Source organism: Propithecus coquereli, unplaced genomic scaffold, assembly GCF_000956105.1.
Source record: "Propithecus coquereli isolate 6110/MARCELLA unplaced genomic scaffold, Pcoq_1.0 Scaffold8, whole genome shotgun sequence".
Lineage (NCBI taxonomy): Eukaryota > Metazoa > Chordata > Mammalia > Primates > Indriidae > Propithecus > Propithecus coquereli.
Genome location: NW_012154173.1, coordinates 15967000 through 15993907, shown reverse-complemented (window position 1 = coordinate 15993907; position 26908 = coordinate 15967000). Strand labels below are relative to the sequence as shown.

Here is a 26908-nt window from a genome sequence, read left to right as displayed (position 1 = left end):
TGGAATGTAATTTCCTCAGAGAGGGTCTTTTCAAGAACCTTTGGAGGGCTGCAACTCCAGAGCTCTCAGGTTGGAGAGAAACACAGCCTCTTGCCAGTCAAACAGGTAGCAAGCATTTTGCAGGGCATGTAGGAAAGAAATAAAGTCTTCCGGTGACATGAATTGACTGCCCTTTCAGTAAGTGTAGAAGCCAAATGTAAAAATGGCAGCAAGTCGGCATCCATTTCAGCAGTGAATTCTCAGAACCTGGGAGAAGAGGATCCCAGACCAGAACAGAGTTGACTTTAGGCCTAGCCTCATCCTGGACAGGGGTTGCCACCAGTACTCACAGGTGTGATGTATACTTACTGCATTCTAAAATGAGGACTCAGCCATTCACCCCTCCACAGACTTAAAGTACCTGGGCTAGAAGGACCCTAATTGTCTACTATAATCAAGATTCTCGGCCAGGAGCGGTGGTTCACGCCCGTGATCCTGGAGCTCTGGGAGGCTGAGGTGGGAGAATTGCTTGAGATCAGGAGTTCAAGACCAGCTGAGCAAGGGCAAGGCCCCCATCTCTACAAAATATAGAAAAAATTAGCCAGGCAACTAAAAATAGAAACAAAAAATTAGCCGGGCATGGTGGTGCACACCTATACCCCAGCTACTCAGGAGGCTGAGGCAAGAGGATCGCTTGAGCACAGGAGTTTGAGGTTGCTGTGAGCTAGGTTGATGCCACGGTACTCTAGTCTAGGTAATAGAGCAAGACTCTGTCTCAAAAAAAAAAAAAGATTCTGGGCTCAGAACACTAAAGCCAAACAGGGTCATCTTAGCAAAAAAAATTAAGATTAATAATATCAAGTATTGCCAAGGGTGTGGGAAATAAGCCCCTCATATCCTATTGGCAAAAGTGTCAACTCAATGCAGAATTTTTGGAAGGCAATTTGGACAAATCCCTCAAAATTTTAAATATGCATATGCTATATGACCTGCACTTTCACAACTAGTAATGTAGCCTACAGAAATATTAGAAGACACGCGCACAGATACATACACAAGGATGTACTTTGCAGCATTGCTTCTAATTTTAAAAAATGGAAGCTACAGATATATCAAGAAAAGAATGGATAAATTCCTATAATACAGTGATCTCCTATATATCTACTTAAAGAATGAGAACTAGGCTGGGCGAAGTGGCTCACACCTATAATCCTAGCACTCTGGGAGGCCAAGACGGGGGAGGATCACTTGAGCTGAAGAGTTGGAGACCAGCCTGTGCAAGAGCAAGACCCCGTCTCTACTCAAAATAGAAAAATCAGCCAGGTGCGGTGGCACACAGCTGAGGCAAGAGGATCAGCTGAGCCCAGGAGTTTGAGGTTGCAGTGAGCTGTGATGACACCACTGCACTCTACCTGGGGCGACAGAGCGAGATGCTGTCTCAAAAAAAAAAGAGAGCTGTATGTGTGTCCAGTGTAGTATGACTCCACTTCTGTTTTTAAAAAATCTCACTTATGTATATGTCAATATATGTATGAATGAGCATGAAAAAAATCTGCAAATATACTCACCAATCTGTAAACAGTGATTCCTTTGACTGCTTTTAGGAAGTGAGACTAGAACGGGGGAAGTGGGTTTCACTGTTTCTGTATACCCCTCTATAATTTTTGAGTTTGCTATAACAAGGATGTATTATTTTTGCTATTTAAAAATATTTCAAAGAGGTAAAAACGATTCCTTAAGAACCGTTTTTCTCTGGGTGTGTTTCCTTACATTAGCCATTTAATTATGTGTTTCAGGCTCATTCATTAGACATAATCCAATATGCCTTATGTCTCCATCTGGTTTGGGCTTTCTTAGCTGAAAGCTAATCCAGTCTGGCCCCCTTGAGATTAAAACTAGGCAATCCTGATTGGCTTTTGGGTTTCCCAGAGAGTTCTTAATTCCTTATTGTTTTAATTTCAATAGATTTAGGGGGTACAAATGTTATTTCTTACATGAATGACATGTATAATGTTGAAGTCTGGCACACTACTTTATGACTATATATTAATACATCCATCATTTAGCTCCCATTTATAAGTGAGAAAATGTGGCTTATTTGCTTTCCATTCCTGAGATACTTAACTTAGGATAACAGTCTTCAGTTCCATACAAGTCACTGCAAAGGAGAGTATATATATATATGTGTGTGTGTGTGTGTGTGTGTGCGTGCGTGTGTGTGTGTGTGTGTGTGTGTGTGTGTATACACACATACCACATTGTCTTTATCCATTCATCCATTGATGGGAACTTAGGTTGATTCCTTATATTTGCAAATGTGAATTGTGCTGCAATAAACATTCAGGTGCAGGTGTCTTTTTAATATAATGACTTATTTTCCTTTGGGTAGATACCAAAGGGTATCGAAATTGCTGGATTAAATGGTAGGTCTACGTTTTGTTCTTTGAGGATCTCCATACTGATTTCCATAGAGGTTGTACTAATTTATGTTCCCACCAACAATGTATAAGCATTCTCTTTTTACCACATCCGCACCAGCATCTATTGTTTTTTGACTTTTTAATAATGGCCATTCTGATGGGGTTAAGATGGTATTTCATTGTGGTTTTAATTTGCATTTCCCTGATGATTAGTGATGTTGAGCATTTTTTCATATATTTGTTTTATTTTATTTTATTTTATTTTTTCAGCATATTACGGGGGTACAAGTGTTTAGGTTACATATATTGCCCTTACCCCACCCGAGTCAGAGCTTCAAGTGTGTCCATCTCCCAGGCGGTGCGCAACACACCCATTAGGTGTTATATTTGTTGGCAATTGTATATTTCTTAATTTCAGTTTAGCATCAGGTCCTTGAAACTTTGTGTCTTTTAGTCCCTACTCTTTAATGTTGCATGTGGTTAACCAAAACCCCAGATTTCCTCTTAGTAAATTGCTGCTAAACCAGGTCACCCCAATTCTGTACCTAATCAATTATTTTTCTAAATGTAAAGACAGATGGTTACACTTAGTTTTGTTAAATTTCATCATGTAGATTTTAGTACACCATTCCAGTCTGTTAACATAATTTTGAATCTTCACTTCTATTGCACTAGATACTCCTCTAAGTCTTACATTATCTAAAAATTTAGTCACTGGGAAGATCATAAAATTTATAGACAACAGACACAAAGAAGTCTTTTAGACAGTATCCTTTTCAGTTAAAAATGACCGAAACCTACTTAAGCTTAAGCCAAAAGGAAATTTATCAGATGGAGTCGGAGGTATCTCGCTGACTCCAAGATAGGAATGACCTATCTGAGCATGGCAAGGCAGGACACAGGTAGTACCTCTCCCTCCGTGGTCTCTGCCTCTTATGCTCGGTCTCAATTCCCCATGCCCTTCCTCCCTCTCCAGCACTGCCCTCATCCTCAGACCCCCACCGCTCCCACTGGCCCCACTTTGTATGCATGGCCACAGACCCACCAAGTGTGGGCCACAGAGAAAGTACTGGCCCCTCCCCCAGCTAAAACTCTTTATCTTAGATTTGCATCCAGGCCCGAGGCCTCTTCCAGACCACCAGTTCCATGTATTTCTGCTGGCTTCCCTTCAAATTTACCCCATTGGCCCTGAGAACCGCCCCAGATATTCAGAGTGTATACCTCCCTACTAGCCCCAGACCAAAGCCCAATTTCAATTTCTAGGAGGCAGGAGTCTGGGTTAGGTGTCCACCTTGGTGCAGTCAAACCTGGCCAAGGGTCAAGTTCAAGTAGAACAAACATGGCTTCCCAGAGCCATCCTCTGCATGGCTAGGTGCAGTTCTCAGAGAAAGAGGCATAATATTGACAACTACCTGATGAGTAAATGCCCCCTGTTTGTCCACTGTGAAATATCAACGGACACCAACTCCAACTCTAAGTTATTATGCGTCAGGTCTACCGACGTTCAAAGGGAGGGGAAGGCTTTGAAGTGTGGAAGTTGTCAGAATCAAAATGGAGTCACTTACATCAGCCCTAATAGAATAAAGCCAGGAGCTCATGGGAGTGGGAGCGCTCTCTCAAGCACAATTTAATGATAACAGGAACTATCACAAGAAATTTTTCCAAACCACAGCTTGCTACATGAGTCATACAAGGACAGCTAGCGGCTTGTACAAGAACACTTGCCTCACACACTGTCTCCACTAATGAACTGACATCAACTCCTGCCATGAGCCCTTGTTACCACTGTCTTCTGTTTCTAAACAACCTACGTGTCCTCCTCCTTTTGCCTTTAAGCTTCCCCTTGCCACAGCCTCCTCGGGTGTGCCTGTGATTTGTCATAGCGTGAGTGTCCTGCATTGCAATGCCCTGCTGTTCCCAATAAAACTCAGTATTTTTAGAGAGCCTCTCTCTGTTTGTTATTCAAGCTGACAGGAGGTAAAGAATAGAGGACAATTTACTGGTTAAGTGCATTTGACCTTGGAGTCAAACTAGGCATTAAATCCTAATCCTGTCACAAAGTAGCTATTTTAATCTCAGCAAAATTACTTCATCACTTTATGCCTCAGTTTCCTTACCTATGATATGGCAAAAATAATACCTAGTCTCACTGAGTGGTTATAGATATTAAATGAAATTATATATCTGGCTCGTAGTGAGCATATATAGCTCATAGTGAGCATTTCATAAATGGCAACTATCATTGTTAATATTATACATCACCCTCAGTACTATTATGAAGAAGTAACGTTGTAACGGTGCCATAAAAGGCAGTTGGTTTGGTGTGATACATATATGTTCTGACCATAACCTTATTTTTGTATATATACATAAAGAGAGAATATATAAGATAAAATATAGGATGTATATTAATATAAGATATAAAGGACAGTATAAAATCCATATACTATATGTATCAGATAATAGGATTCATAAGATAATAAATACATAGGATAATAGAAATATAACCTTCCTGTAATTGGACTCCTCGTGTGTGGGGCACTGCCTGTTGCCATGTGTGTGTAAGCACCCGAAGGGTTGTGCAAGGAGATGCTAAACACATGATTCTCTAGAAATGTCAGCCCTGTCATGTAGTGGCACGAGGGGAAAACACTCTGGAGACACAGTCCTTTTGTTTAAAATAGAAACTTTCAGGAAGCCAAGTGAACACATGACAAATTACTGAATACCCCGTTCTCCTGGAGGGAAAAAAAAAAAACCAGAAAAAAAAAGCCCCTTCATTTCTGAAATGAGAAGGGGAATTGCTGGTACCAACATCCAGGTTTCCTTTTTGGTGGAATTCTCCAGCCAAGCTTGGCGCTAACGCGGTAGGCGATTTCACTTCATCGTCACCTCACAAAGGACTTCCAAATTCACTGCGGCAGACACCGCAAAATAAAAATGTTAAATACATTCTAGCTGGGAGGGGATTGAAGCCTCCACGCTCAATCAAAGGTTTGCAATAATAGGATTCATAAAAAAAAAAAAAAAAAAAAGGACAGATGGGATTAGAAAATGTTGCAGGGAAGACTGTGGAATGAGATGAGCTCACAGCACCAGCCTGTCTTTTGTGGACCTGCACAATGATCCCCGAGCCAGACTGGATTAGGAAACCTCGCGACTAGGAGTCCAGAGAGGGGCCTCCGGTTCCCAGGCACTTCAGGGAGAGAAGGCGGACACGATGCATCAGATCTACAGCTGCAGTGACGAAAACATAGAAGTTTTCACCACCGTGATTCCTTCCAAGGGTGAGTAAAATTGCCCTTGACTGTCTCCTTAACGCGGCTTCTCGTGCAGGAGGGTGAGGACCGTCACGTGCTGTTTCACTACGCTTTAGCCTCAGGACTTGGAGGTCCGATGGGTTCCCTGTTTTGAAGGTATTTGATTGTTTTGGGTTTTTTTCCCCTGGGAAGGAGGAAAAAGGATAAACATCAATCACTGAGAAACAATCCATCAGGGGGGGAAACGAGGGCAGTTACATACTCCCTGCTTCACTTAATTCAGTACTGACAATCCAACATGCCAGACGAAAGTGACAGCAAGCCATTGTTTAGGCAACACAGATGAAAAAAAATCCCAGGGCAGCGAGATAGATTCTTTCATTTTCTCCAGTGAGCAAGTGGGTTCTGAAATGCCAACAGCTGGCTCAAAAGTCTGATCTCTAACTATGCCATGAAACAGGAGGCGAAATCCTCCTGGCAGTGGCCTAAAGTCCAGTGAAGCACTCGGATGGTGCCCTGGCCGCCCAGCTGGCCTCTCCACAGAAGCCCAGGGCCACCCTGCCAAACTTAGCCTGGAGCTAACACCATCAAAACGTGTGCTGCGAGAATCTCAACTTTATAAGCTCTTGTGTTAAGTCTCAGGGAAGGGCTTTGTGTGAGGGTTCAGCTGACTCCAAGCGTGTGGATGCTGGCAGGTCCCTCGCCCCCGCCAGAGCACAGCCCTCTCTGCTGCTGCCTCTGCTCTCTCCCGCACTCCTGCGACTCAGGCTTAGCCCTTGGGCTCATTGTCAGACTTGAATGAAGTGGGCTGGGTGTTTGCTGGTGTTGTGACTCCACATTCAAACGATTCCTTTCTTCCTCCCGTGTCAGCCCCCGACAGGGCCACTGCTCAGGGAGGGAGGGAGAGACTCAGCTTGGCCACAAAGGACAGCCAGCAGAACATAAATTAAGCTTTAGACACATACTGTCAGAGAGACAGAGAGAGAGGGAAAGGAGCTAGAAGTCTGCCCTCGTGCAGGAGGTGGGAGTCTCTCTGGAGACTCTCAAAGTCACAGCTGACTCTGACCCAGCAGTTCCAGTTGTGGGTAAATAGCCCAGGGGACTCTCACATGTGGATGCTCAAGTGGCACTGACTCCAACAGGGCAACATTGAAAACAACCTAAATGTCCATGAAATGGGTAAAATATGTGCCATCACACTATGGAACACTACACGACGGCAATAGGAATCAACTAGATCTACGTGTATGGACATAGATCTCAAAGTATGATGCTGAGGGCAAAGCAAGCAGGCTGAAAAATTATATGTGTATGATAGCATTTTGTAAATTTGGAAAAACAAAACAATACTATATATTGTTTATGGATATATACCTAGAGAAAAGGATGGAAACACAGATGCAAATAAAATTAGTGATCTCAGTAGCCCTTGGGTAGTAGGGAAGGAGAATTAGGAAAGGGTAGAAAGGAGATAAGAATATTACCTCTAATTTTTTATTTCTTTCATATGAGGAGAAAACAAATTGGAAGTAAATATAAAAATGTTAAATATGTCATCTTCTATAATTTATTTCCATTTAAAAATTTTTAAAAGGAGAAAAAAGCAAAGACAAAGTGTTTCAGAGACTGCTGCCACTTCTGCTGTGTGACCTTGGGCAACCTACTTAACCTGTCTGGGCCTGTGTTTCCGCTCTGTAAAAGGGAGAAACAGAACTTTCCTCCCAGCATTATTATGGGAAATAAATTAGTTAATATAGAAAGTATTTAAAGCATCTAGAACCATAGCTGGCATATAGTAAGCACCATTAAATACATCACTTACAAAGTGATTTCTATTTTTACTCTGTATTTATAGCAATGACTATGTTCAAAGATAAATATTTAATCCTATATTCCTTTCTTGCCATTTTCATTCTTGGCCACCTCCTGGTATTAAACCAAGTATTTGTTGGTATTCATGGGCATTTCCCTGCTCAGGAAGTTGTTCTCTAGAAAAGGAGTATTTGCAGGTTTACATTAGCTCATGAGTGGATGAAGTCCGCCTCTTCCCACATCTCGCTTCACCCATCTGGCCTTCTCCAAGGCTTTAGAGCACAAGGTGGGAGAAGACGGGGCTGGCAGCTCAAGTCCCTGCTCAGGAGAGAGACTGGTCACTCTTCATTGCATCCTCAGGTTCCCTAACTGCAGAAATACAATTGGCTTGACTTTATCTAACAAAGGTCGAGTCTCCCCGGGGTGCCCTTTTGCCAAAGGCTGTGGTTCAGCCATGTTTATGAGTGTGCAGCAACCAAACCTTTCTGAGCACAAGCTCAGCAGCGTGGGAGGTGTAGTCTCGTGGGCAAAAGCACGGCCCCTGTACCCTCGGCATCCCCACCTATGCAGTGGAGCGAATGAAGAGCAGCCTCTTCATAGAGCTGCTGCAAAAGTGAAAGGGATGAGACAAATAAGCCATTGCTAGGATAGCTCCATGTGGCTATCATGACATTGGTTGTTGTATTGCATCCCTCCCTCCAACACGCATGGATTGAGTGTAGCCTAATATCTACATATTTGTAAATTGAGCCATCATAATAGCTCACAAAAATATGGCAATCGCAAATATTATGGTGTTTAAGTATTTTAAAAGGACAGGACAGAGACCAAGTCTGTAACTGCAAATGTGTGTATTTTTACTTTCTAGAGAGAAAAAGAATCCTTTAAGGGAACGATTTTATAGGCACTATTCACAGTAAATACAAAAGATAAAAGCTGTGGTTTTACTAAGAAGTTGTACCAGAAGTTATTTCCTAAGGCACCCCGGAGCGGATTTAGTTCTGGGGTGAGCAGTACCACACGTTCAAAATGATACTTTTGGGAATGAGCAACGGTGGGGAGAAGTGGCCAGGGGAATCAGGAAATGGCAGGAGGAAATGGGGAAAGTTCCAGAAAGAGAAATCCTAAGAAAATGTCCCCGCTCCTTCCACCTGCCCTCATCCTGCAGAGGAGAAAAACTGTAACAGCTGCCTCTAATTCCTGGGAGTTTACTCTTTGCCAGGTGTTGGGCCAAGGGTTTTATAAAGATTAGTTCATTTAATCCTTGCCTCAGCCCTCTGAGCAAGGTGCCATTAATGGCCCAGTCTCACAAATGAGGAAAGCAAGGCTTCGAGAGAGTGAGTAATTTCCCCAAATCACACACCTGGCAAAGGGTCAAGTTTGGATTCACACCCAGGTGGAGGGAGGGAGTCGGGAGCCCTGGCTACCAACCAGCACCCTCTGCCCCACGCTCCTGGGCTCTGCAGAAGGTAGCAAGGACAGCACTCACCTGTCACTCACCTGACATGTGCTAAGAAGTCACCCCAGTTCTAAGCAGGGCAGGGACATGGTGGGATTTCAGTTCCAGGCAGGTCATTTTATGAGCGATGTGGAAAATAGATATGCATTTGTCACAATTTTTAACAAAATCCACACCTTCTCCCAACCAAGTATTAGTTCTCATGGTTAATGGATTTAAGCTTTTTTAAAAAAAATTATGGCAAAATATGCATAAAATTTACCATTTTAACCATTTTTGAGTGTTACAGGTCAGTGGCATTAAGTACCTTTGCATTGTTGTATAACTGTCACCACCATCCGTCTCCAAAACTTCATTACCCCGCGCTGAAACTCTGTGCCCATGAAACAACTCCCCATTCTCCCATCCCCCCAGTCCCTGGTTACCACCATGCTACTTTCTGTCTCTACAAATTTCACTACTCTAGGTACCTCATGTAAGAGGAATCATAGAATATGTGACCATTTGTGTCTGGCTTATTTCACTTAGTACAATGTTTTCAAGGTTCATCCATGTGTAGCATGTGTCAGAATTTTCTTCCTTTCCAAGGCTGAGTAATATTCCATTGTATGCAGACAGCACATTTTGTTTATCCATTCATCTACTGGTGGACACTTGGGTCGTTTCCAACTTTCAGCTATTGTGAATAATGCTGCCGTGAACTTTGGTGTATTCAAGCCGAGTAACACCTTCAGCTGCAAGGGAACCTGCCTCTTCTTTCCCTCTTTCCCGCCCCTCCTCGACCCCACCCTGCCCCAGGTCCAAACCTGTAGCTACATCGGCCTCACCGGCGTTTTCTAAAACCACTTCTTTGTCTCTCTCTGCAGTGTCCAGTCCAGCCAGAAGAAGAGTCAAAAGCTCTCAACACCTCTTGACGAAGAATGTAAGGAAACTTTAGTTTTGATCTGCTTTGATTGACTTTCTTTAGTAAAGCAATGCCTGCCCTCGATGACCAGGAGGGTTTTCCATGTCCCCTGTGGTTGTTGCTGTACACTGTCTGTCCTCTACTTAACCAAAATAATTGACCAACCTCAACCAGACGCTAAGCAACCCTGAATTGGACCCTCCTATTCTTCCATTTTCTCCAGGCACAGAGAGTAAACCTCATTTTATATACACATTTTTGTCTCGTTTAGAGTCCACAATGAGTCTATAGCATCCTAGGTGTTGACCTAGGTGTTTTCCTATTGTTGGCTTTTGTAATGTTGCATTTTTTCACTATTATAAATAGCAGAGCAATGAATTTATATACAAAATACTACTCTTTTAGATTAATTCCTCAGTGCATAGGCCTCCGAGTAGAATTCACAGGTAAAGGGATAAGAACAATTTCGTTCATTCATCCACTCATTCATTCATCAAATATTTGCATTTCTGCTGTGTGTGGCAGACATTGTGCTAGATGTGGAGAATATAATAGTGATTTTTTAAAAATGGTTTCTGCCGGCCGGGCGCGGTGGCTCACGCCTGTAATCCTAGCACTCCGGGAGGCCGAGGCGGGCGGATTGTTTGAGCTCAGGAGTTCGAGACCAGCCTGAGCAAGAGCGAGACCCCGTCTCTACTAAAATTAGAAAGAAATTAATCGGCCAACTAAAAATATATAGAAAAAACTAGCCGGGCATGGTGGCGCATGCCTGTAGTCCCAGCTACTCGGGAGGCTGGGGCAGTAGGATCGCTTGAGCCCAGGAGTTTGAGGTTGCTGTGAGCTAGGCTGACGCCACGGCACTCTAGCCCAGGCAAGAGAATGAAACTCTGTAAAAAAAAAAAAAAAAAAAAAAAAAATGGTTTCTGCCTACAGTTTGTCACATACTTCCAGGAATTCCGAACATTTGGGGGGCTTCCAGCAAAGCTTTTCCATTCACCTTCCAACATCACCAACACTGGCTTTCATCTTTTTATGTTTTGCTGCTTTAATATGCCTATACATTATCTTAAAATTACTTTACATGTCTTTAGGGCTTACTAATGCTGTGCATTTCTCATTTTATATGTTTATATAAAAATTGTCAATACATCTTTGCACTTTATTTTAAAAGGGAAACTTTCTTTTTGGTTTTACTGGAGTTTCTATTCTATCACAATTTCTCATAGAATATCATTTTGAATTTTTAAGTATTTCAACTTCTAAAAGCCTACTCTCCATTGAAAAACAATTTTTTTAAGTGTCCCAGGAGTGAAAATGGGATTTTACTAGTTTTCATATATATGTTTTTAATTCCAAAAGCAGTACATGCCTATTATAAAGTGTTAAACATCACAAAGATATAAAATACAGTAAGTAGTCCCCCTTATTGAAGGGAGGTACGTTCTAAGACCCCCAGTGGACGGCTGAAAGTGAGGATGGCACCAAGCCTTGTCTGTGCCTTTCCAATCTCACTGACAAGATGGCTGCTGGCAGGCAGGTGGTGCGTACAGTGTGGATACACTGGACAAAGGGAGGATTCACATCCTGGGTGGGTCTGAGCAGGACAATGAGAGATTTCATCACACTACTCAAAACAGCATGCCATTTAAAATGTATGAATTGTTTCTGGAATTTTCCATTTAATTTTTTCATCCCCTGGTCTGTGAAGTTTGCATTAAGTTGAAGGGCTGCACTCAGGGATCCAGAAGGCCACGTGTGGCCTTGAGGCTGCCCATTCTCCCCCACCCCCCACCCCACGTGATTAGGTGTGTAGACTTTGGAGTCAAATGGCCTGGGTTTAAATCCCAGTTCTATCAATTTCCAGCTATGCAACCTTGAGCCAGTTGCCTAGCCATTCTGGGACTCAACTTCCTTAGCATTAAATGGGGATAATAAGAGCACATATATTAAGGACAAATGCACAAGGAGCAAATGATTTCATACATGAAAAAATGTTTACTCCAGAGCCTGACACATATGAGCATTTGCTAAGCATTGGTTTTTTTAAAGTGAAAATTTCCTATGTATTAACTTATATTATGCTTTATTGTCTGATAATATACTGCTTTGCAATTTGCTTTTTTCATTTAATAAATTTTGAACATCTTTCCATGCCAATTCCTATGTACAGCTCTACCCTATTCTTTATAGTGGCTGCATAGTACACCACTGCATGAATGTACTATTGATATAATTTACTTACCCAAACTAAATCTGCAATTTTCTAGATCCATTATTTAACCAAATCGTCAATAAGTGGGGTTTCCCCTTTTTTTCTATTAAAACAATGCCACAAAAAATTCCTGAACATATTCTTACGTTCTTATCCAAATGTTTGAGGATAAATTCATAGATAGGAAAATGCTGAGCCAAAGGAGATGAACATTGAAAACATTTTATAGCCATTGCCAAATTCCTAGCAACTATGTTTTAAAGTACCTTTTCCAGAACAGCCAAGCCAACACTGTGTGGTATCAATGATGTCACTCTTCGACAATCTGATAGATGAAAATATCATATTGTTTTAATTTGTATTTCTATGATTATTAGTGTAATTCTTCATCTTTTCATAGATTTATTGATCATTTCAATACCCTTTCGCCACGTGTGTCTGACTCATGTCTTTTTCCTAGCTTTCTTTTTCTAAGGACTTTTGAGAGCATTTTATACATTAAGAAAGAGAAGGGCCTTTAATGGATGGAAAATTTGGTTGCAGGACAACTGATTCTGATCCTCCTGGTGGTCTGTAAAAACTGAAGCCCAAAGTCTAGAAGGAAAATACTCCCAGGTTTCAAGGAGCAGTGAGTGAGGTGTTCCCAAAAATTGAAAAGGAAGGATTTGACTGCAGGTAATTTAGAATTTAAGGAAGTTTCACAGAAGATTTTTCAGTCGTTTGGTCAAACGGCTGAGCTCTTGTCTTCGCATATCCAGTCTTCCTTCAGGTGGGATAGATCAGTCTTTCGAGCTTTCCTCTGAACTTCTGATTTTCCCCATCAGCCCCGCCCATCTTCTGCTTGGAAAACTCAGCCCCAGCCACACGGCACATTCACATTAGGAGAGACAGAGGAGGCCTCTTAGTCCACCTCCTCCTTCCGCAGATGGGGAAAGTGAGTCCCAGAGGGGAAAGAATTGTCTCTAGTCTCATTTCCTCAAGCAACTGGCTCTTGGCTTCCTTTTGAGTTCCTTTTTGTCTTTAACTTAGTGGTCTGAAAACTACTGTGATTCGTTATCTTGCTGGGGGAAAATGACTGTTATTTTGCAACTGTACCAATATTTACAACTTTCTTTGGTCCAAAATTCTTATTTGTATTTCTTCTTACCCCTTGGGCTACTGCGTGGATGAATGTGAGGTTCCTTCCTCTACAAGTCTCTCTTTCCTCTCTGAGCCATTGTTGGCATCAGAGTTTTATGACACTGACTCCTCTTGAGTTGCATTTTCTTCCAAACCCAGGGCACAGCCACACACTGTTCCTTCTCTAGACAGCCTCTCCAGTCTTCCCACATCATAGGAGTAGCTCGAGGGGATAAATGTACACAAAGGTCTGGGTCAGTTAAGCTTTCAGCACAATGGGGCCACTTCCACAGTGATTCATGGCCCACTGTGCAATCAACTGCACTTGGAAGTTCTTGTCTGGGTGTGGGCACTTCTGTGGGTTTTACAAAGAGCACTCGAGAGGCATGAAACCGTGATTCTCATCCTGGCTCTATCCCTTCAGCTCTGTGAAAATACGTGGCCTCTCTTGGCCTCAGTTTCCCTATGTGTAAAATTAGGGAGTTGGGCTGGAACATTTCTGTGGATCCCTTCAGCCCCAAATTATGATGATTCTCCACCATCTACATCTTTACTGTCTTTCTGACTCCCTGTCAGCCCTCCAGGCTGGCAAACAAACAAAAGTGGGAATCGAAGATATTGGTGGGTAGACTCGTGGGGCTTGTGTGTTATAGCCAGAGTCTTCTGTTCTTCCTGTCTCTGAGACCAGAAGGGAGCATCACTTTATTGTAGAAAAGCCTATTGCCCTAGTACATTCCTCTACTTCAGCAGGCAGTTTGCTGACCTAGGAAAGGAAAATTCTAGCATTAAACCTTTGTCTCCCCCCCCCATCCAATTCTCCAATCTTACCCCTATACTCAAGGTACTAAAGAGTCTGCTCTCAGACCAGCAGAAGGAAGCCCAGACTGTGTCCTCTGGACCAGAAAATAAACCAGGCTTTCAGGAGCCTCTAAGGAGGCCACAGTCACCCATTCAGCTGTCCCTTCCCTGGTGCAGGCCTCACACACCGCCCCGGAGCCATCTCAGAGGCTCTGTCATTGTAGAAAATGAGAACCAAGTACCAGGCCCAGCTAAGAAACCGGAACCTTCCGGGCTGGGCTCCTCTCCTCTTTCCTTTCCTGCTATTGGCATCCTTTAGGGGACTGGAGAAGAGACCCTGAAGAGACACTTGGCCCTAAGTCGTGACCTGGGAAGTAACTGGCGTCATCTCCACCCCCAGGAAACTGCCCATATCCATCCGGCTGCTGGCTGAGTAGCTAACGCCTCCCTACTCTCTCCCTGCCCACGGTGTACACAGTGGGTTGGTTGGGGAGGTGGCATTTCTTGTTCCTGAAAGGGAACATTTGCCTCCCTTTCAGAGAGGAAAGTGCTGGAAATCGGTGGGGTCTTCCTGCGGACTCCTCAGGTTTTCCCATCCTGCCTTACTTTCTCCTTCTACAAAGTGGGTCTGAAAACACCACGCCAGTCCTTACTCACCCTCTGGCAGTGCAATGCCGAGAGAATGAAAATAAATGAAAATAAAATTAGGAACAGCTGTGATGAAAGATCTGTTCCCCACCCCCCCCCCATGAATGACCCCCAGTGTCCTGGCTGTGTATAAATATGCAGGATCTGAGTCCAAACTGCTAAGATTCCCTTCATGACTCTCCACAGTAAGATAAAAATGGCTGCTATATTTTGCCTTAAGCGTTTACAGTTAAATTATTTCAATGATGTAAGTATTTTTATTACAATTTTTAAGGCCCATGTTGGTGGGCCCTGACCAAAAGGGGTATTTCTTCTGACTATACTTCCCCAAATAGCTACGCAGGAGGTGACCATGACTGAACACGGGAGCTCTGGGGAGCCCACCTGCTCCATTTTGCCAGCGGTTTCTTTCTTTTTAAAATCTGAGGATCGCTGGGCCCCAGTTCTCTCCCTAGGCCTACCCTCCTCTGGAGCTGTCCTCTGCATGAACCAGGGTGTCATCCACTTAGCTGAAAAGACCATCAAATCCTATTTCCAGGACCGTCTTCATTTCGAATAGCCTGTCCCATTGTCAAAATGTATCAGGCTGGCACAGTGGCTCAGGCCTGGAATCCTAGCACTTGGGAGGCAGGGCAGGAGGAGTCCTTGAGGCCAGGAGTTCAAGATCGGCCTGGGCAACATCAGAAACCTTGCCTCTCCAAAAACAAAACAAAACATGTCAGGCCACCAGGTGGCTGATCCACCTGGGTTTTTGGTCTAATGGGCCATCTCCTGACCCTGTGAAGGGTCTGCTGTTGAGGAACACGCCCCACCGCCTCTTGCACCATGGCGATTGGCAATCTGAAGTCAAATAAAACAGTTAATTATTTCTGGCCTGTTTTCTACCCGAGTTTTCTTGCTGCTCCTAACATTCACTGGAGTAGGGAAGGCTCCGAAAATTCCTTGCCGACCTGAGCTCCATCTGCAGAGCTCGGGTCCCGGGGGCGGTGGGATCGGAGGAGAGGAGGAAGCTAACTGTCCTTCCTCGCCCGGCAGGTGGTGATCGAGTCAGACCTGTACGCGCACCGGCCCCTGGAGCTGCTGCAGCATCGCGGGGACCGGCGGGACGCGGGCGACAGCCGCAGGGTGGGCCGGCTCCAGACCGGACGGCCGCCCGGGGCGCCTCCCGCCAAATCCCTCGCCAGACCTGGTACGTGAGCTGCGGGCCGGGTCCGCGGGCCTCCCTGGGCGCGGGGACCCACTTAGAGGCACTCACACGCCTAGGAAAGGGCAGCGGCGGCGGTGTCCGCGGCCTACCTTGCGCTTTCGGAGCTCGCTGGTGAGCCGAGCACCTGCGCTTTTTCCGGATAAATGCTGTTTCCACGGCGAAAGCACCTGCTCCGACCCTCACCTACTGCAGCCCCACATAACACCTTCTGTCTGTAAAACAGGGGCTTCTGGGTGTGTGCGACGAGCAAAGATGCTGGTATGTCCCATCTTGCTCCACGGGCAGCGGTGCTGTATTCAGGAGAAGATATAAATCAATGAGCTCTGCAGGGGAGAGAAAACCACGACCCCTGAAGCAAAGGAAGCTCACGTTATTTATTTAACAGAGTGTGTGTGTGTGTGTGTGTGTGTGTGTGTGTGTGTGTGTGTCTAATTGTACAGCTCTTCATAAACTGCCATCCTAAAGTCTTACCATTTTAAATTTGAATGACTTAAACAACAATCTATAAAAAGAATTTAGGGGCAAATTTGTTTTGAAAACTGGAAACATTATAGTCTTTCCTTGGATATTAGCTTTGTAAAGGGCTTCCACCCCAAGCAGCTAAACAGGAATCTGCCTCTAGCCCACCAAAGTCTGTGATAATATTTTGCCTGTAATTGCTAGTTTAGGTTGTTTCTGTTATGCCCACAACCTATTCATATTTTAACTCCAAAAATACACAACAGAAAGTCTGGGGTGTCCTCCTCAAAGCCTTTGGGCATTGGGAATTTTGTATGTTATGAGAGCTATGATAAGACTCCATTGATTACGGTCCCTTCACCCATCCATCTTTTTCCTGTTTCGTAGAAGCTAAATGACACCACTAAGGTTTCTTTGGTCACTGAGAACATGATCTTATGATCCTATGTATAAGAACACATAAATCAAGCTATATTCTCTATTAAGTGATCACATACACGTATATGTATGCAGAGTGAAAGCATTAAAAAACCCACAATATGCCTTGCAAATTAAGAGATTTTTCTCTGTGTCTATATATAAGAAGGTGGGTGGGTGGGTGGCTGGGTGCATGTATGTTGGAAAGAGAAAAAGAGAATATTTCTACAAAATCATAAAATGAATTTAGAGCCATGCTTCTCAAATTTTAATGTGCCAAAGAATCACCTGGGAATCTTGTTTTTCTGCAGATTCAAATTCAGTAGGACTGGGTGGGCCCTAAGATTTTATCTTTCTAACAAGTTCCCATATGCTGCTGCTCTGGGGACAACATATTGAGTTGCAAGGGTTTAAAGATGATCTGATGCAGTAGTTCTCAAAGTGGAGTGCCAAGAGCAGCAGCAGACCCTGGAAATTTATTGGATATGCAAATTTTATTGCATCAGAAACTCCAGGGTTAGGATCCATCAATCTGTTTTAATGAGCATCCCCCACCAGGCGATTCTAACGCATGCTGAAGGGAGAGAAACTCCGATCCACCGATCCACCGCAGCCACCCGTCTGCCAATTTACAGAACTGAAACCATAGAAACTGTTTGACCTACCCGAGGTCGCACTGCTTGTTAGCAACAGAGCCAAGATTACATCTCAGGTCTTTTGATTCCCTGGCTAGTGCCTCTTCCCCCAGGGAATGATGTCTTCCCAACTCTCTGGTTTTAGGGGTCACTTTCATTCCCTTCTAAGTAGTTTGTGGAAACTTGGGCTGCCTGAGTCAGTCTTTTATTCTGAAAGACAAGAGCAGTAGGTTATGAAATGGAGAGAATCTGCCCAACACGTGACTGTCAGCTCATGCAGGGAATATGCTAGTCAGGTTTAAAAAAAAAAAAGAGAGAGAGAGAGAGAGAGACGGAGAGAGGGAGAGACTGAGCTGGGCATTGATCCAATTTGTTCAGCTCCCCCAATCTGATAGATTGCAGAGGGGGTGGGAGGCAGTGAGCGTTTCTGAGTCAAAGGCAAACCCTGGTGCTGTCCTTAGGAAAGGCCAAGCCACACTCCCTCAGAAAGCTGTAAGTCTCCAGGGATCTCAGATCTGGGGACTTGCTTTTGTCAGAGCCCTAGGAGAAGGCACCTGGATACCGCAGCCTCTCACATGGGAGAAAGATGCTCTGAGGAATCTTCAGGTTCCTGGGGCCTCTGAAAGTAGAAACCTGACTGAGAAACTCTCACACTGAGGCCTCAGGTGCCTGGAAAGGTGACAGCTCCACCTCCTGGGCCTGTGGGACTTCTTCACTGAGATGTCCCCAAGCACCTCAGAATCAACTTGTTCAAACCTCTCTTCCTTTCTCAGCTGGGGCCAGTATCCATCATTCCAGCAAGTCTCCCGGATGTTTCCCTAACACCTCCTTGTCCTTCCCCACCCTTTGCACACTCCTAGGTACTTCTCACCTTACCCTCTTGGTACCTACCTCAAGCGGCCAGGGCTCAGCCTCCTTCATCTCCACTGAGTAGAGAACAGTCAGCGAAGGTCTCATCCTTAAGGACCCCTCTACAAGGCAACAGAGGGGTCCTCCTAAAGCAAAAATCTGCTCCCATCATCCTCAGCTTTAAGTGCTGTGTCCTCTCCCCCTTCCAGACCACAGTGACCTCTCCAGGGCCACCTCCTGTGACACCCCTACCCCCACCATTCTATCACGTGGAGCAGCCCTGAGCTGTGGCATAGTTCCATCCATGACTGCTCCATTATATGCTGCCTCCCGACCTTCACTGACACTGTTCCCACTGCAGGCTGCCCTCCCTGCATCTCCACCCAGCAAACTCCACCTCCTCCCAGATCGGGTTAGGGAGTCCCTCAGTCAAGCCTTCCCAGGCCTGCAAGACTACCAAAGAGGTCAGTTCACTACTCCCTAAATCGTCCTTACCCAGCTGCATCATACTTGTCATGTATCCCTAAAGCCCAGGTCTCTTCAACTAGAAAATGCGGACTATTACGATATCTGCCTCTTAGGGTGTGGTGAGGGTGAAATAAGATAATACTCACGTGCTTTGTACTCAGCATGGCGCCTGGCACGCAGACGAAAATATGAGCTGCTGTTATTTATGCCAGGACACTATTCATTGTGGTTTGATCTTGGAATCATAATCATAATATTATGATCATAATCATAATCATAATCATAATATTTCATTGTATTGCACCGAGATGTCTTCCTGGGGGTGCAGGTTTCATTTCTATATGCTTTAGTACGATCAGATGACCTGTCCTGGAACATCTGCACCAGGAGAGACCTGTGTGGAAAGCCAACTTTCCCCACCTTACTCCACTACCTCAGCTCAACACCTGCAGCCTCAGGCACTGCAGAGCAGAAATTACTCAGAAGTAGATTGGGGCAACAAGAAGAAAGAAGGTTACGTCTTATGTAGCCAATGTTTCAGGATTCTGATCTGATAAACTCCAGTCCTTCCACATTAATGGGGCTGAACTTCCCAACACAGGTGTGACTTCTCTGCTTCTTTTTAGAGGGGTGTCCAGGAGCACCGTGTTAAATAATTGATCCCAGCTGTAGAGACTTAACTCCTAAGAGCCTTTTAAACCTCTCGTGATCTGAGACCTTAGGAAGGAAGGAAGAACTGAGGGCACATTCTCTGAGCACCTACTGCATGCAGACACAATGCTAAATGTTTCCACATATGTGATTTTTTCAATAGGCTTTATTTTTTAGAGCAGTTTTAGGTTCACAGTAAAACTGAGCTGACGGTACAGAGATTTCCCGTCTACCTCCCGCCCCGACGTGTGCACAGCCTCCCCCATTACCACCATCCCCCGCCAGAGTGGTACGTTTGTTTCAGTCAGTCAACCTACATAGACACACTGATCTTATCCAGACCTTGGCTCCAGCCCCCTGGAAGAGTGGCAGTTGCCTCACTGCCTGACCCTACTGCCTGGTTTTGCTGCTTGGTACGAAGGCCTTTAGAAATTCCCTGCTGTGATTGATTGGCTAACAAGGGAATTGATGCAGAACCTGGGAGGGAGGCAGAACACGGAGTACCACTGAGTAATGTCTCCTCCATTTAAATTTGCAGTGGGGATTTCAGAACCCAAAGCATCGAATCTGTGTGGAAATCGAGCATATGCAAAATCTTTGGTAAGTAAAATAAGCCTGGTTAGTTGTATCTGTCGTGCTTTAAACTTCTCATCATGTCTGATTCTATTGTGCCATGAAGAGAGACTAAGTGTCCTTTGTTCCAGGCCTGGGAATTATTAGAAAAGCATAACTGGCCATCTTTTGCCCCTAAAAGCTATCAGCTGGTCCTGCCGTGTGCACGTGTGGAACATCACTGGTTGCTTTTCTCTTTCTTGCTAGAGAGGCAACTCTTAGACAAACAGAAGCAGCTGTTATCCAACGGACATCTTATATATGGGGGGAAAGAACTGGTTTCTAGGGCAGGCTCCTACCAGATGGAAATGCCTAACTGATTCCCAGGTGCAGCTATAGGGGGAAAGAGATGTAAGGATCTCAAGCACTGTGAAAACACGAAACACCAGTGTCTTAGCTCAGACTGCTATAACAAAAGATCATAGACTTGGTGGGTTAACATTTTCTTACAGTTCTGGAGGCTGGGAAGTCCAAGACTACAGTGCCAACAGATTCAGTGTCGACTGAGGGCTCTCTTCCTGGCTTGCAGACGGCCACCTTCTCACTGTGTGTTCACATGGCCTTCTGTGCGTGCTCAGAGAGCAAAATCTCTGGTGTCTCTTCCTCTTCTTATAAGGATACTAATCCTGTCATAGGGGCTCTATCCCATGACCTCATCTAAATCTAATCACTTCCCAAAGGCCCCACCTCCCAATACCATAACACTGGGGGTTAGGTCCTCTACATATGAATTTGAAGGGGAAAACAGACATTCAGTCCATAACAGCCGGCCATCTCAGGACAGGGACACCCATGGGGGCATCTGCTACAGGTCAGGCTCTCCGGAAGCAGACTCTGAGATTTGGAGTTTGGGGTTTGATGTATATTAGGGATCAACACCTGTAGCAGGAGCGGGAAAGACAGGTTTGTGTGGAGGGAGCTGCTGAAGGGTGATGCAGGCCCAACACCTCCTGGTGGGGAGCTCTGGGGCAAGTGTTGCCCATTCGGATTGGTCCGAGTTGGTCCAGGATGGCTGAGATTTTGTGTTCTCTCCTCACTCCATCACAGTATGGGAAGAGTGTGGCCTTGGGCCAGGTGGCCCTCTGCAGCCAAGGCCCACCCTGCCCTCCTCCCTCCCACAGACGGGCAGCTGTCCTTCCTTGAAGAGGGATCAGGCGGTGCATCTCTGGGTCTGTCAGTACATCTCCTTCATCATCCTCTGGGCATGACTGTCCGGTTCCCTCTCAGTTAGCAGAGTCAGCAGTGGCTGGAGGTGAGGTTGGCTCAGGCATCCTAGGCTCTCTGAGTGTCAGCTGTCGAGATTCACAGATGGTGCAATGTGAGAAGAGACTCAAGATGTTGTCTGTGCCAGCCCCTCATCTTTCCAGAACAAATCGGACAGAGATGCTGGTGCTTCACTCACTCCTGGTTTGGGCAGGAGACCTAATCCAGGGGTCTCATTTAGGTCATCACTATTCTAGGAAATCCACACCAAGGGCAGGGATGAAACAAGCTGTTTGTCAGGGAGGCCCCTTTCCCAACCTTGTACTCAGGGGAAACCAGGATGGCTGGGTGGGTGACACAGAGGGAAGACTGTCAAGCTATGACAGCTCCAACAACACAGAAAAAGAGCAAGGTTGAGGGGAAGAGGGTGGCTCATGGCCTTTTACCTGACCCAACTCTTAGGCTGGGCTCGGATGGTGCCCTGGGCCAGAGGGAGCTGGGATGGCACAGGGTGGGGATGGAGAGACATGGTTACAAAGGGGAGGGGACAACAATGAAGAGGAGGACAAGGCAGCATGGCTGGCCCCCTCCTCTGGGCCTGGGGGTTGGGGATGGGCTCCTGCAGCTCATCAAAGGCCCATGATCCGGGGCAGGACAGGGGTCCAGACCCACACGGCTAAATCTGATTCGACGCTGAAATGCACGGGATGATGTTAGACCAAGGAAAGAGGAGGAAAGGAGTGAAACGAGGAGCTCCCAGCCCCCTGTCCTCCAGAGCTAAGGGGCTAGGGGTGTGTTCACCCGGCCATTGGCACGGTGGGGAGGGAGCGCTGCAGAGAGGCCACAAGGTGGCACAGTAACTCTGCCCACAGCCTTTGGCTGGCTCAGGAGAGAGGGAGGTGGTGAAGGATGGTGCCCTCGACCTGGAATTTCCCAGCGATTTTAGGAATGTGATGACTTGAAGCCTTCCATGGGGCTCAGGGCAGAAAAGCAAAGCACAGTGTGGGTCAGCTGACCGAGCGACCTCTGCACCTGGCCCTGCTTAGGCCAGTAGTTAATTTTCAACTCACCACGTTCCCAAGGGCTCACCACCTCCTTTGGGAGGCGCCAAAGGGGTCACGTCTCAGGCCCACCGCATGCCAGGCAGTCTCTGTGGGGACCAAGAGACTGGACAAACACATGACGAGAACCACCAAAAGACAGAATAGGTGGAATGCCAAAGTGTGTCACATAGACCCTCAGCACTGTGGGGACATGAGGACAGAAACAGCAACTTGGGCCACCAGCGTCAGGGCAGGCTTCCTGGAGCAAGTGGGCTTGAAGGGCAGGCAGAGATGAGGCCTGGATCCAGAGAATGAAGGACAAGTGCGGAGCCGTGTGAGCCCCCTCCACCCCACCCCTGCGGGAACTGGCAGCGTTGATACATGGGGGAGTGACAGGGGCCACGCTGCACGGGTGGCATGGAACATGTGCGGCGTTGAGGAACCCCCTAAGGCGCAGCTGCAGAGCCGGCTGCGGTCTGCCCTGCAGCAGGGAGTCCTTGCGGTTCTAGAGTCCAGGAGGGGCGCGCGGATTGCAGCAGGTCTGGTCAGAGACAAGGAGGTCGGAGGTGACTGTGCCTTGAAGGCTGCAGCAGAGGAAATGGAGAAGAATCTGCAGGACTTGTCAACAAATTGGACGCAGGCGATGGCGGGGTGAGGGTGACAGTTCTTATGCAGGATTGAGTTTCGCTCTCTCAAGTTTCTCTAGGTCAGTGGTTCTCAAAGTGGGGTCCCAGGACTGGCAGCACCAGCAGCGCCTGGGAACTTGTTAGAAATGCAGATTCTCAGGCCGACATCAGGCCTGCTGACTTGGAAACTGGGGTGGGGCCCGGCACTGTCCTGTCAAACCCTCCAGGGGAGTCGGACGGCCGCTGAAGGGTGAGGACTGTTGCCCGGGTTGGTGGTGGTTCGACTTGGTCACCCCCCCTTGCAAAGGGCTGCAGTCTGTGCCAGGGCGGGAACTAGACACATCCTCACCGTCCCTCCCGCTTTCTCCCGGCAGATTCCTCCAGGGCCACGGATCTCAGTGGAGGCGGCAGCCCCCGGCTCGGAGAAGGGAGCTGTTCTGACGAGAGGGTAAGTGCTGGGCGCCACAGCGTCCTGGTCCTTTGCAGAAGAGCGACAGGTGGCCTGGCTGCCAGGCTCTCAGGATGCGCACAGACCCGCGGCTGGAAACCTCCTAATGAGGCCAGCGGTTCCCCCAGGATCACTCTGGAGTGTTTGTCATGGTTTCTGCTTCGTTACCGCCATTCTTTAGACTTGGAGAAGTGTCATTTGGGGGGGGGGGAGTTTGGTTAATTAGATGCATGTAAACACGAGCCATGTTCAGAACCCCCCCCCCCCCCGTAGACACACTGGTGGCAGAGATGCCTCATGAGGAGTCTGGCACCCCTGCCGGCCGGCGAGGAAGCTCTCAGACACAGGCGCTCCACGCCAGACTTACAGCCCGGACGGAGCGCCTGTCAGGCTGGCCCGGGAACAGCGCGAGGTGGCGGGAGCAGGCGAGCCCAGCACCCCCAGGGAACACGGCCTTTGCATTGCTCTGACGCGGCGAGCATTTCGATTCAGAGTGTGCGCTTACGCCCTCACCACGTCGTCCACACCGCAGGCAGCACAAAAGGGGTTTTCAGGATGTGAAAGGCTGGGCTCTTGACCCAGATCTGCTTTCCGGGCTGCCACTGCCCCCAACGCACCACGACTTCAGGCAGTTATTCTGTCCCCAGAGTCCTCAGCCATTCGAAAATAAAACAAAATAGTAACACAGGAATGACAGAGGTACCGTCCTGATTACTGTGAAAACTGAGTGAGGTAACGTGTGGAGAGCTGAGCACAAGCAAATGAGTCCTTTCTCTCTAAGCTCAGTCATCCTCATTTCAATTTGTTCCAGAACCCTGGCTACCGGAAAGTGAGGCCATTTATTTCACCTGAGGGAAGCAAGTGGGGAGAAAAATGAACATTTATTGAGGATCTACAATGTGCCAGATGCTTTATTATCTCATTTTTGCCCTCACAAAAGCCCCATGAGTTAGAAGAAATTATCCTCATTTTGCACATGAGGAAACCGAGGCTGGTCAAGGTCGAGGCACTTGCCTGAGGTCACATAGTGAGATGGGAGTAGGATTCAACCCCCGGCCCTGTGTTCTTTCAATAGTTGGGACAGCTGCCCTTTCTAGCAAGGTCACTGTTCATGAGAGATGGGAGGGGTAGGGACATAGAGCCATCCCTTGAGTGTCCCAAGGGTGGCCCTCCAGTGATGCAGAGCCTGGTCACGGGATGGAGGAGCCAAGGAGGAGAGCTGCGGCCACTGTTCTCAAGGGAAAACATTAAGTCTGGCTCAGTGAAGTGACCACCCTCCCCGCCCACCCCTGGCTTTATTTTAGATCCAGACATCTCAAGAAGCTGACCGAAGAGCACCCAACCCTTCCCCAAGGAGCAGAAGCCTCCCTACCGCTGACAGGCAGTGCTTCCTGCGGTGTCCCCAGCATCCTCCGGAAAATGTGGACGAGGCACAAGAAGAAGTCGGAATATGTGGGAGCCACTAACAGCGCCTTTGAGGCTGACTAAAGGTGACCCTCCCCAGATGTCCTGAATTGGCCACGGTTCCCTGGACAAGGGGAGAAAGCTCCAGGATCGGAGCTGAGCCACACTCACCTCTGCTAGCAGCTGGTCCCAACACATCATCCTCCCTCACTAACTGGTCACCCTGGCTTAGGGCACGGAAAACAACATCCCTTGAAGGCAAAATAAAACTGTGCAAATTGCTAAAACCATTGGTCTGAAAGTGACTTTAGGAGGTCATAAAGTTTATATCCCCATCTTTATGCAAAACGCACCAGCCCATTTTAAAGACCTCTGAGAAAAGAAGAGGAGGACTCCTCTGTCTTCCTTGTGAGTTGTTCTAAAGTGTGATTTTCTGGTATAAATTTAAGAGCTTGACTTTGAGGCATTTGTAAACACAGTGGTTCTTACTGTGTTATCACATTGATGTCACCTTGATGAGGTACAATTTTGAAGGAAAAAGCATTATCTATTAACTTAGTAGTTCTAATATACACTTGAGAGTATATCAAGATCAATTTTGATGGTCATTTGGCATGACTGCATGAATTCTCTATTCTTTTCTGTGCAGTTTTTCTATAGGAAAACATTAAAAATTAAATGTTGAATGCTAATGTTTTCTGAAGTGGTATTATGATAATACCTTGCTTTGGTATAATGACTTTAACTTCTGAAAGTGCTTTCTCATCCATTATCTTTTCTTATCTTCACAAAGCCCTACTGAGGAAAGCACCATTCTTCCCAGATAAAGATAGAGATATTCAGACCTGTGGCGGTTACGGGACTAGATACTGAGAAGTGGAACTAGACCCCAGGTCCTCAACTTCTCTCCGGCAGACTCCCTGCTTTGCTTCCTCTAGCAACTGATTCGAGGAAGTTTTTGAACGGTGGAAGTATGTCTCTAGGGGCAACCACTGAGGGAAGAATCTGATAAAGTTGGAACAAGTAAAGTGATTTGAATGAAACACATCATCATGTATTATTAGATTGACCCAGAAGAATTGCCATTTTTGTATGTCAAAAACAATTGGATATCAATTTCATGTGGTTCAACCTAATATATAATATTATGCTTTCCTTCCTTCAATGGAAATGTCACCATCAACTCCATCGTTAACATCAGTAGCCTTAAAATGACAATATACTACTAATAATGATAATGATAGCTATCATTTATCAAATGCCTACTACGCACCAGGCACGATACTGGGCACTGTACATGCATTATCCTAATCTTTCTAACAGCTCTCAGTTAGGTGGTCTTCCCCATTCAATAGACACCAATTCAAAGAGGTTAGGTGATAAGACTGAAGGCACCTAACTCATGAGTGTCAGGCTTCAGTGCCTGTTGTTATATCTACCCCTTCACGCAAAATAGTTCAGCACGTAGGGAAGTACCAAGGTTACTAAATAGTTTTCATCTCAAGTGCTAACCACAGTTGGTGGGTGGAGGCTGCCTGGAGTTCTCTGTGGAGATGGAATCTGAGCTAGACGAGTGTAGTGATCAATTAGTAATGCCTGCCTGTGGAGGGGATTAGTGACATATGCCTTGTATATTTGTCATCTGTTGCCCAAACTCTGCCTCCAGAAGGCTTATTTTTCTAATTAAGAGGTTTAAATTAATCTAACCTACTTAATGAAACCAAAAATTTAGCCCAAGACTGTGTTGGACATTGTGTCTTGATACAAAGAAATGTTTGGCCACATTGTAGGTCTCAGACTCAACTGTTCTGTTAGGACTGCTATGCTGTGCCCATGCCTTGCTGTTTGCTGAGTTTGAGTTACCTGTTTCCATATCTCCAGGTGAACCCTAGGAAGGCATGGGGGTGGATAAGAGGTCTGGGCTTCTGGGCTTTCACCTTGCTGATCTCTGCTCTTCAGCTGTTGTTTTAGACCCTGAACATCCGACCTCATATCTGAACATGATTTGGAGACTTGGGCACCAGGTGCTCTTTCAATGTCGGGCTGGTCCCAGTGGACTGTGCAGTAGTGTCATTCAGTGTCGATGCTGGGGTCCAGCACAAAGTTAGGGAGCTAACAGGTGATCTATGCTGGACCTAAAAGAGCAACCTACAACTATTTATTTTAACTTATTTAATTTATAACTGATATCTTTCATTTGTATGTGGCAGCTGGAGATTTATATAGGATGGAACTAACTTATTTATTTTTAATTTAAATATTTCGTGTTTGCCCT

General features: G+C 46.1%; 1 protein-coding gene across 1 annotated transcript; it reads left to right on the top strand.

Annotated features, from left to right (window-relative positions):
- The first annotated feature begins 5619 nt into the window (after positions 1 to 5619).
- LOC105825406 (chromosome unknown open reading frame, human C8orf46) lies at positions 5620 to 24717 on the top strand. Its single transcript, XM_012663166.1, has 6 exons — positions 5620 to 5686; positions 9797 to 9852; positions 15647 to 15800; positions 19836 to 19897; positions 23156 to 23229; positions 24534 to 24717. The coding sequence occupies exons 1-6, from the start codon at positions 5620 to 5622 to the stop codon at positions 24715 to 24717; spliced, it is 597 nt and encodes a 198-aa protein (XP_012518620.1).
- Positions 24718 to 26908: the final 2191 nt, after the last annotated feature.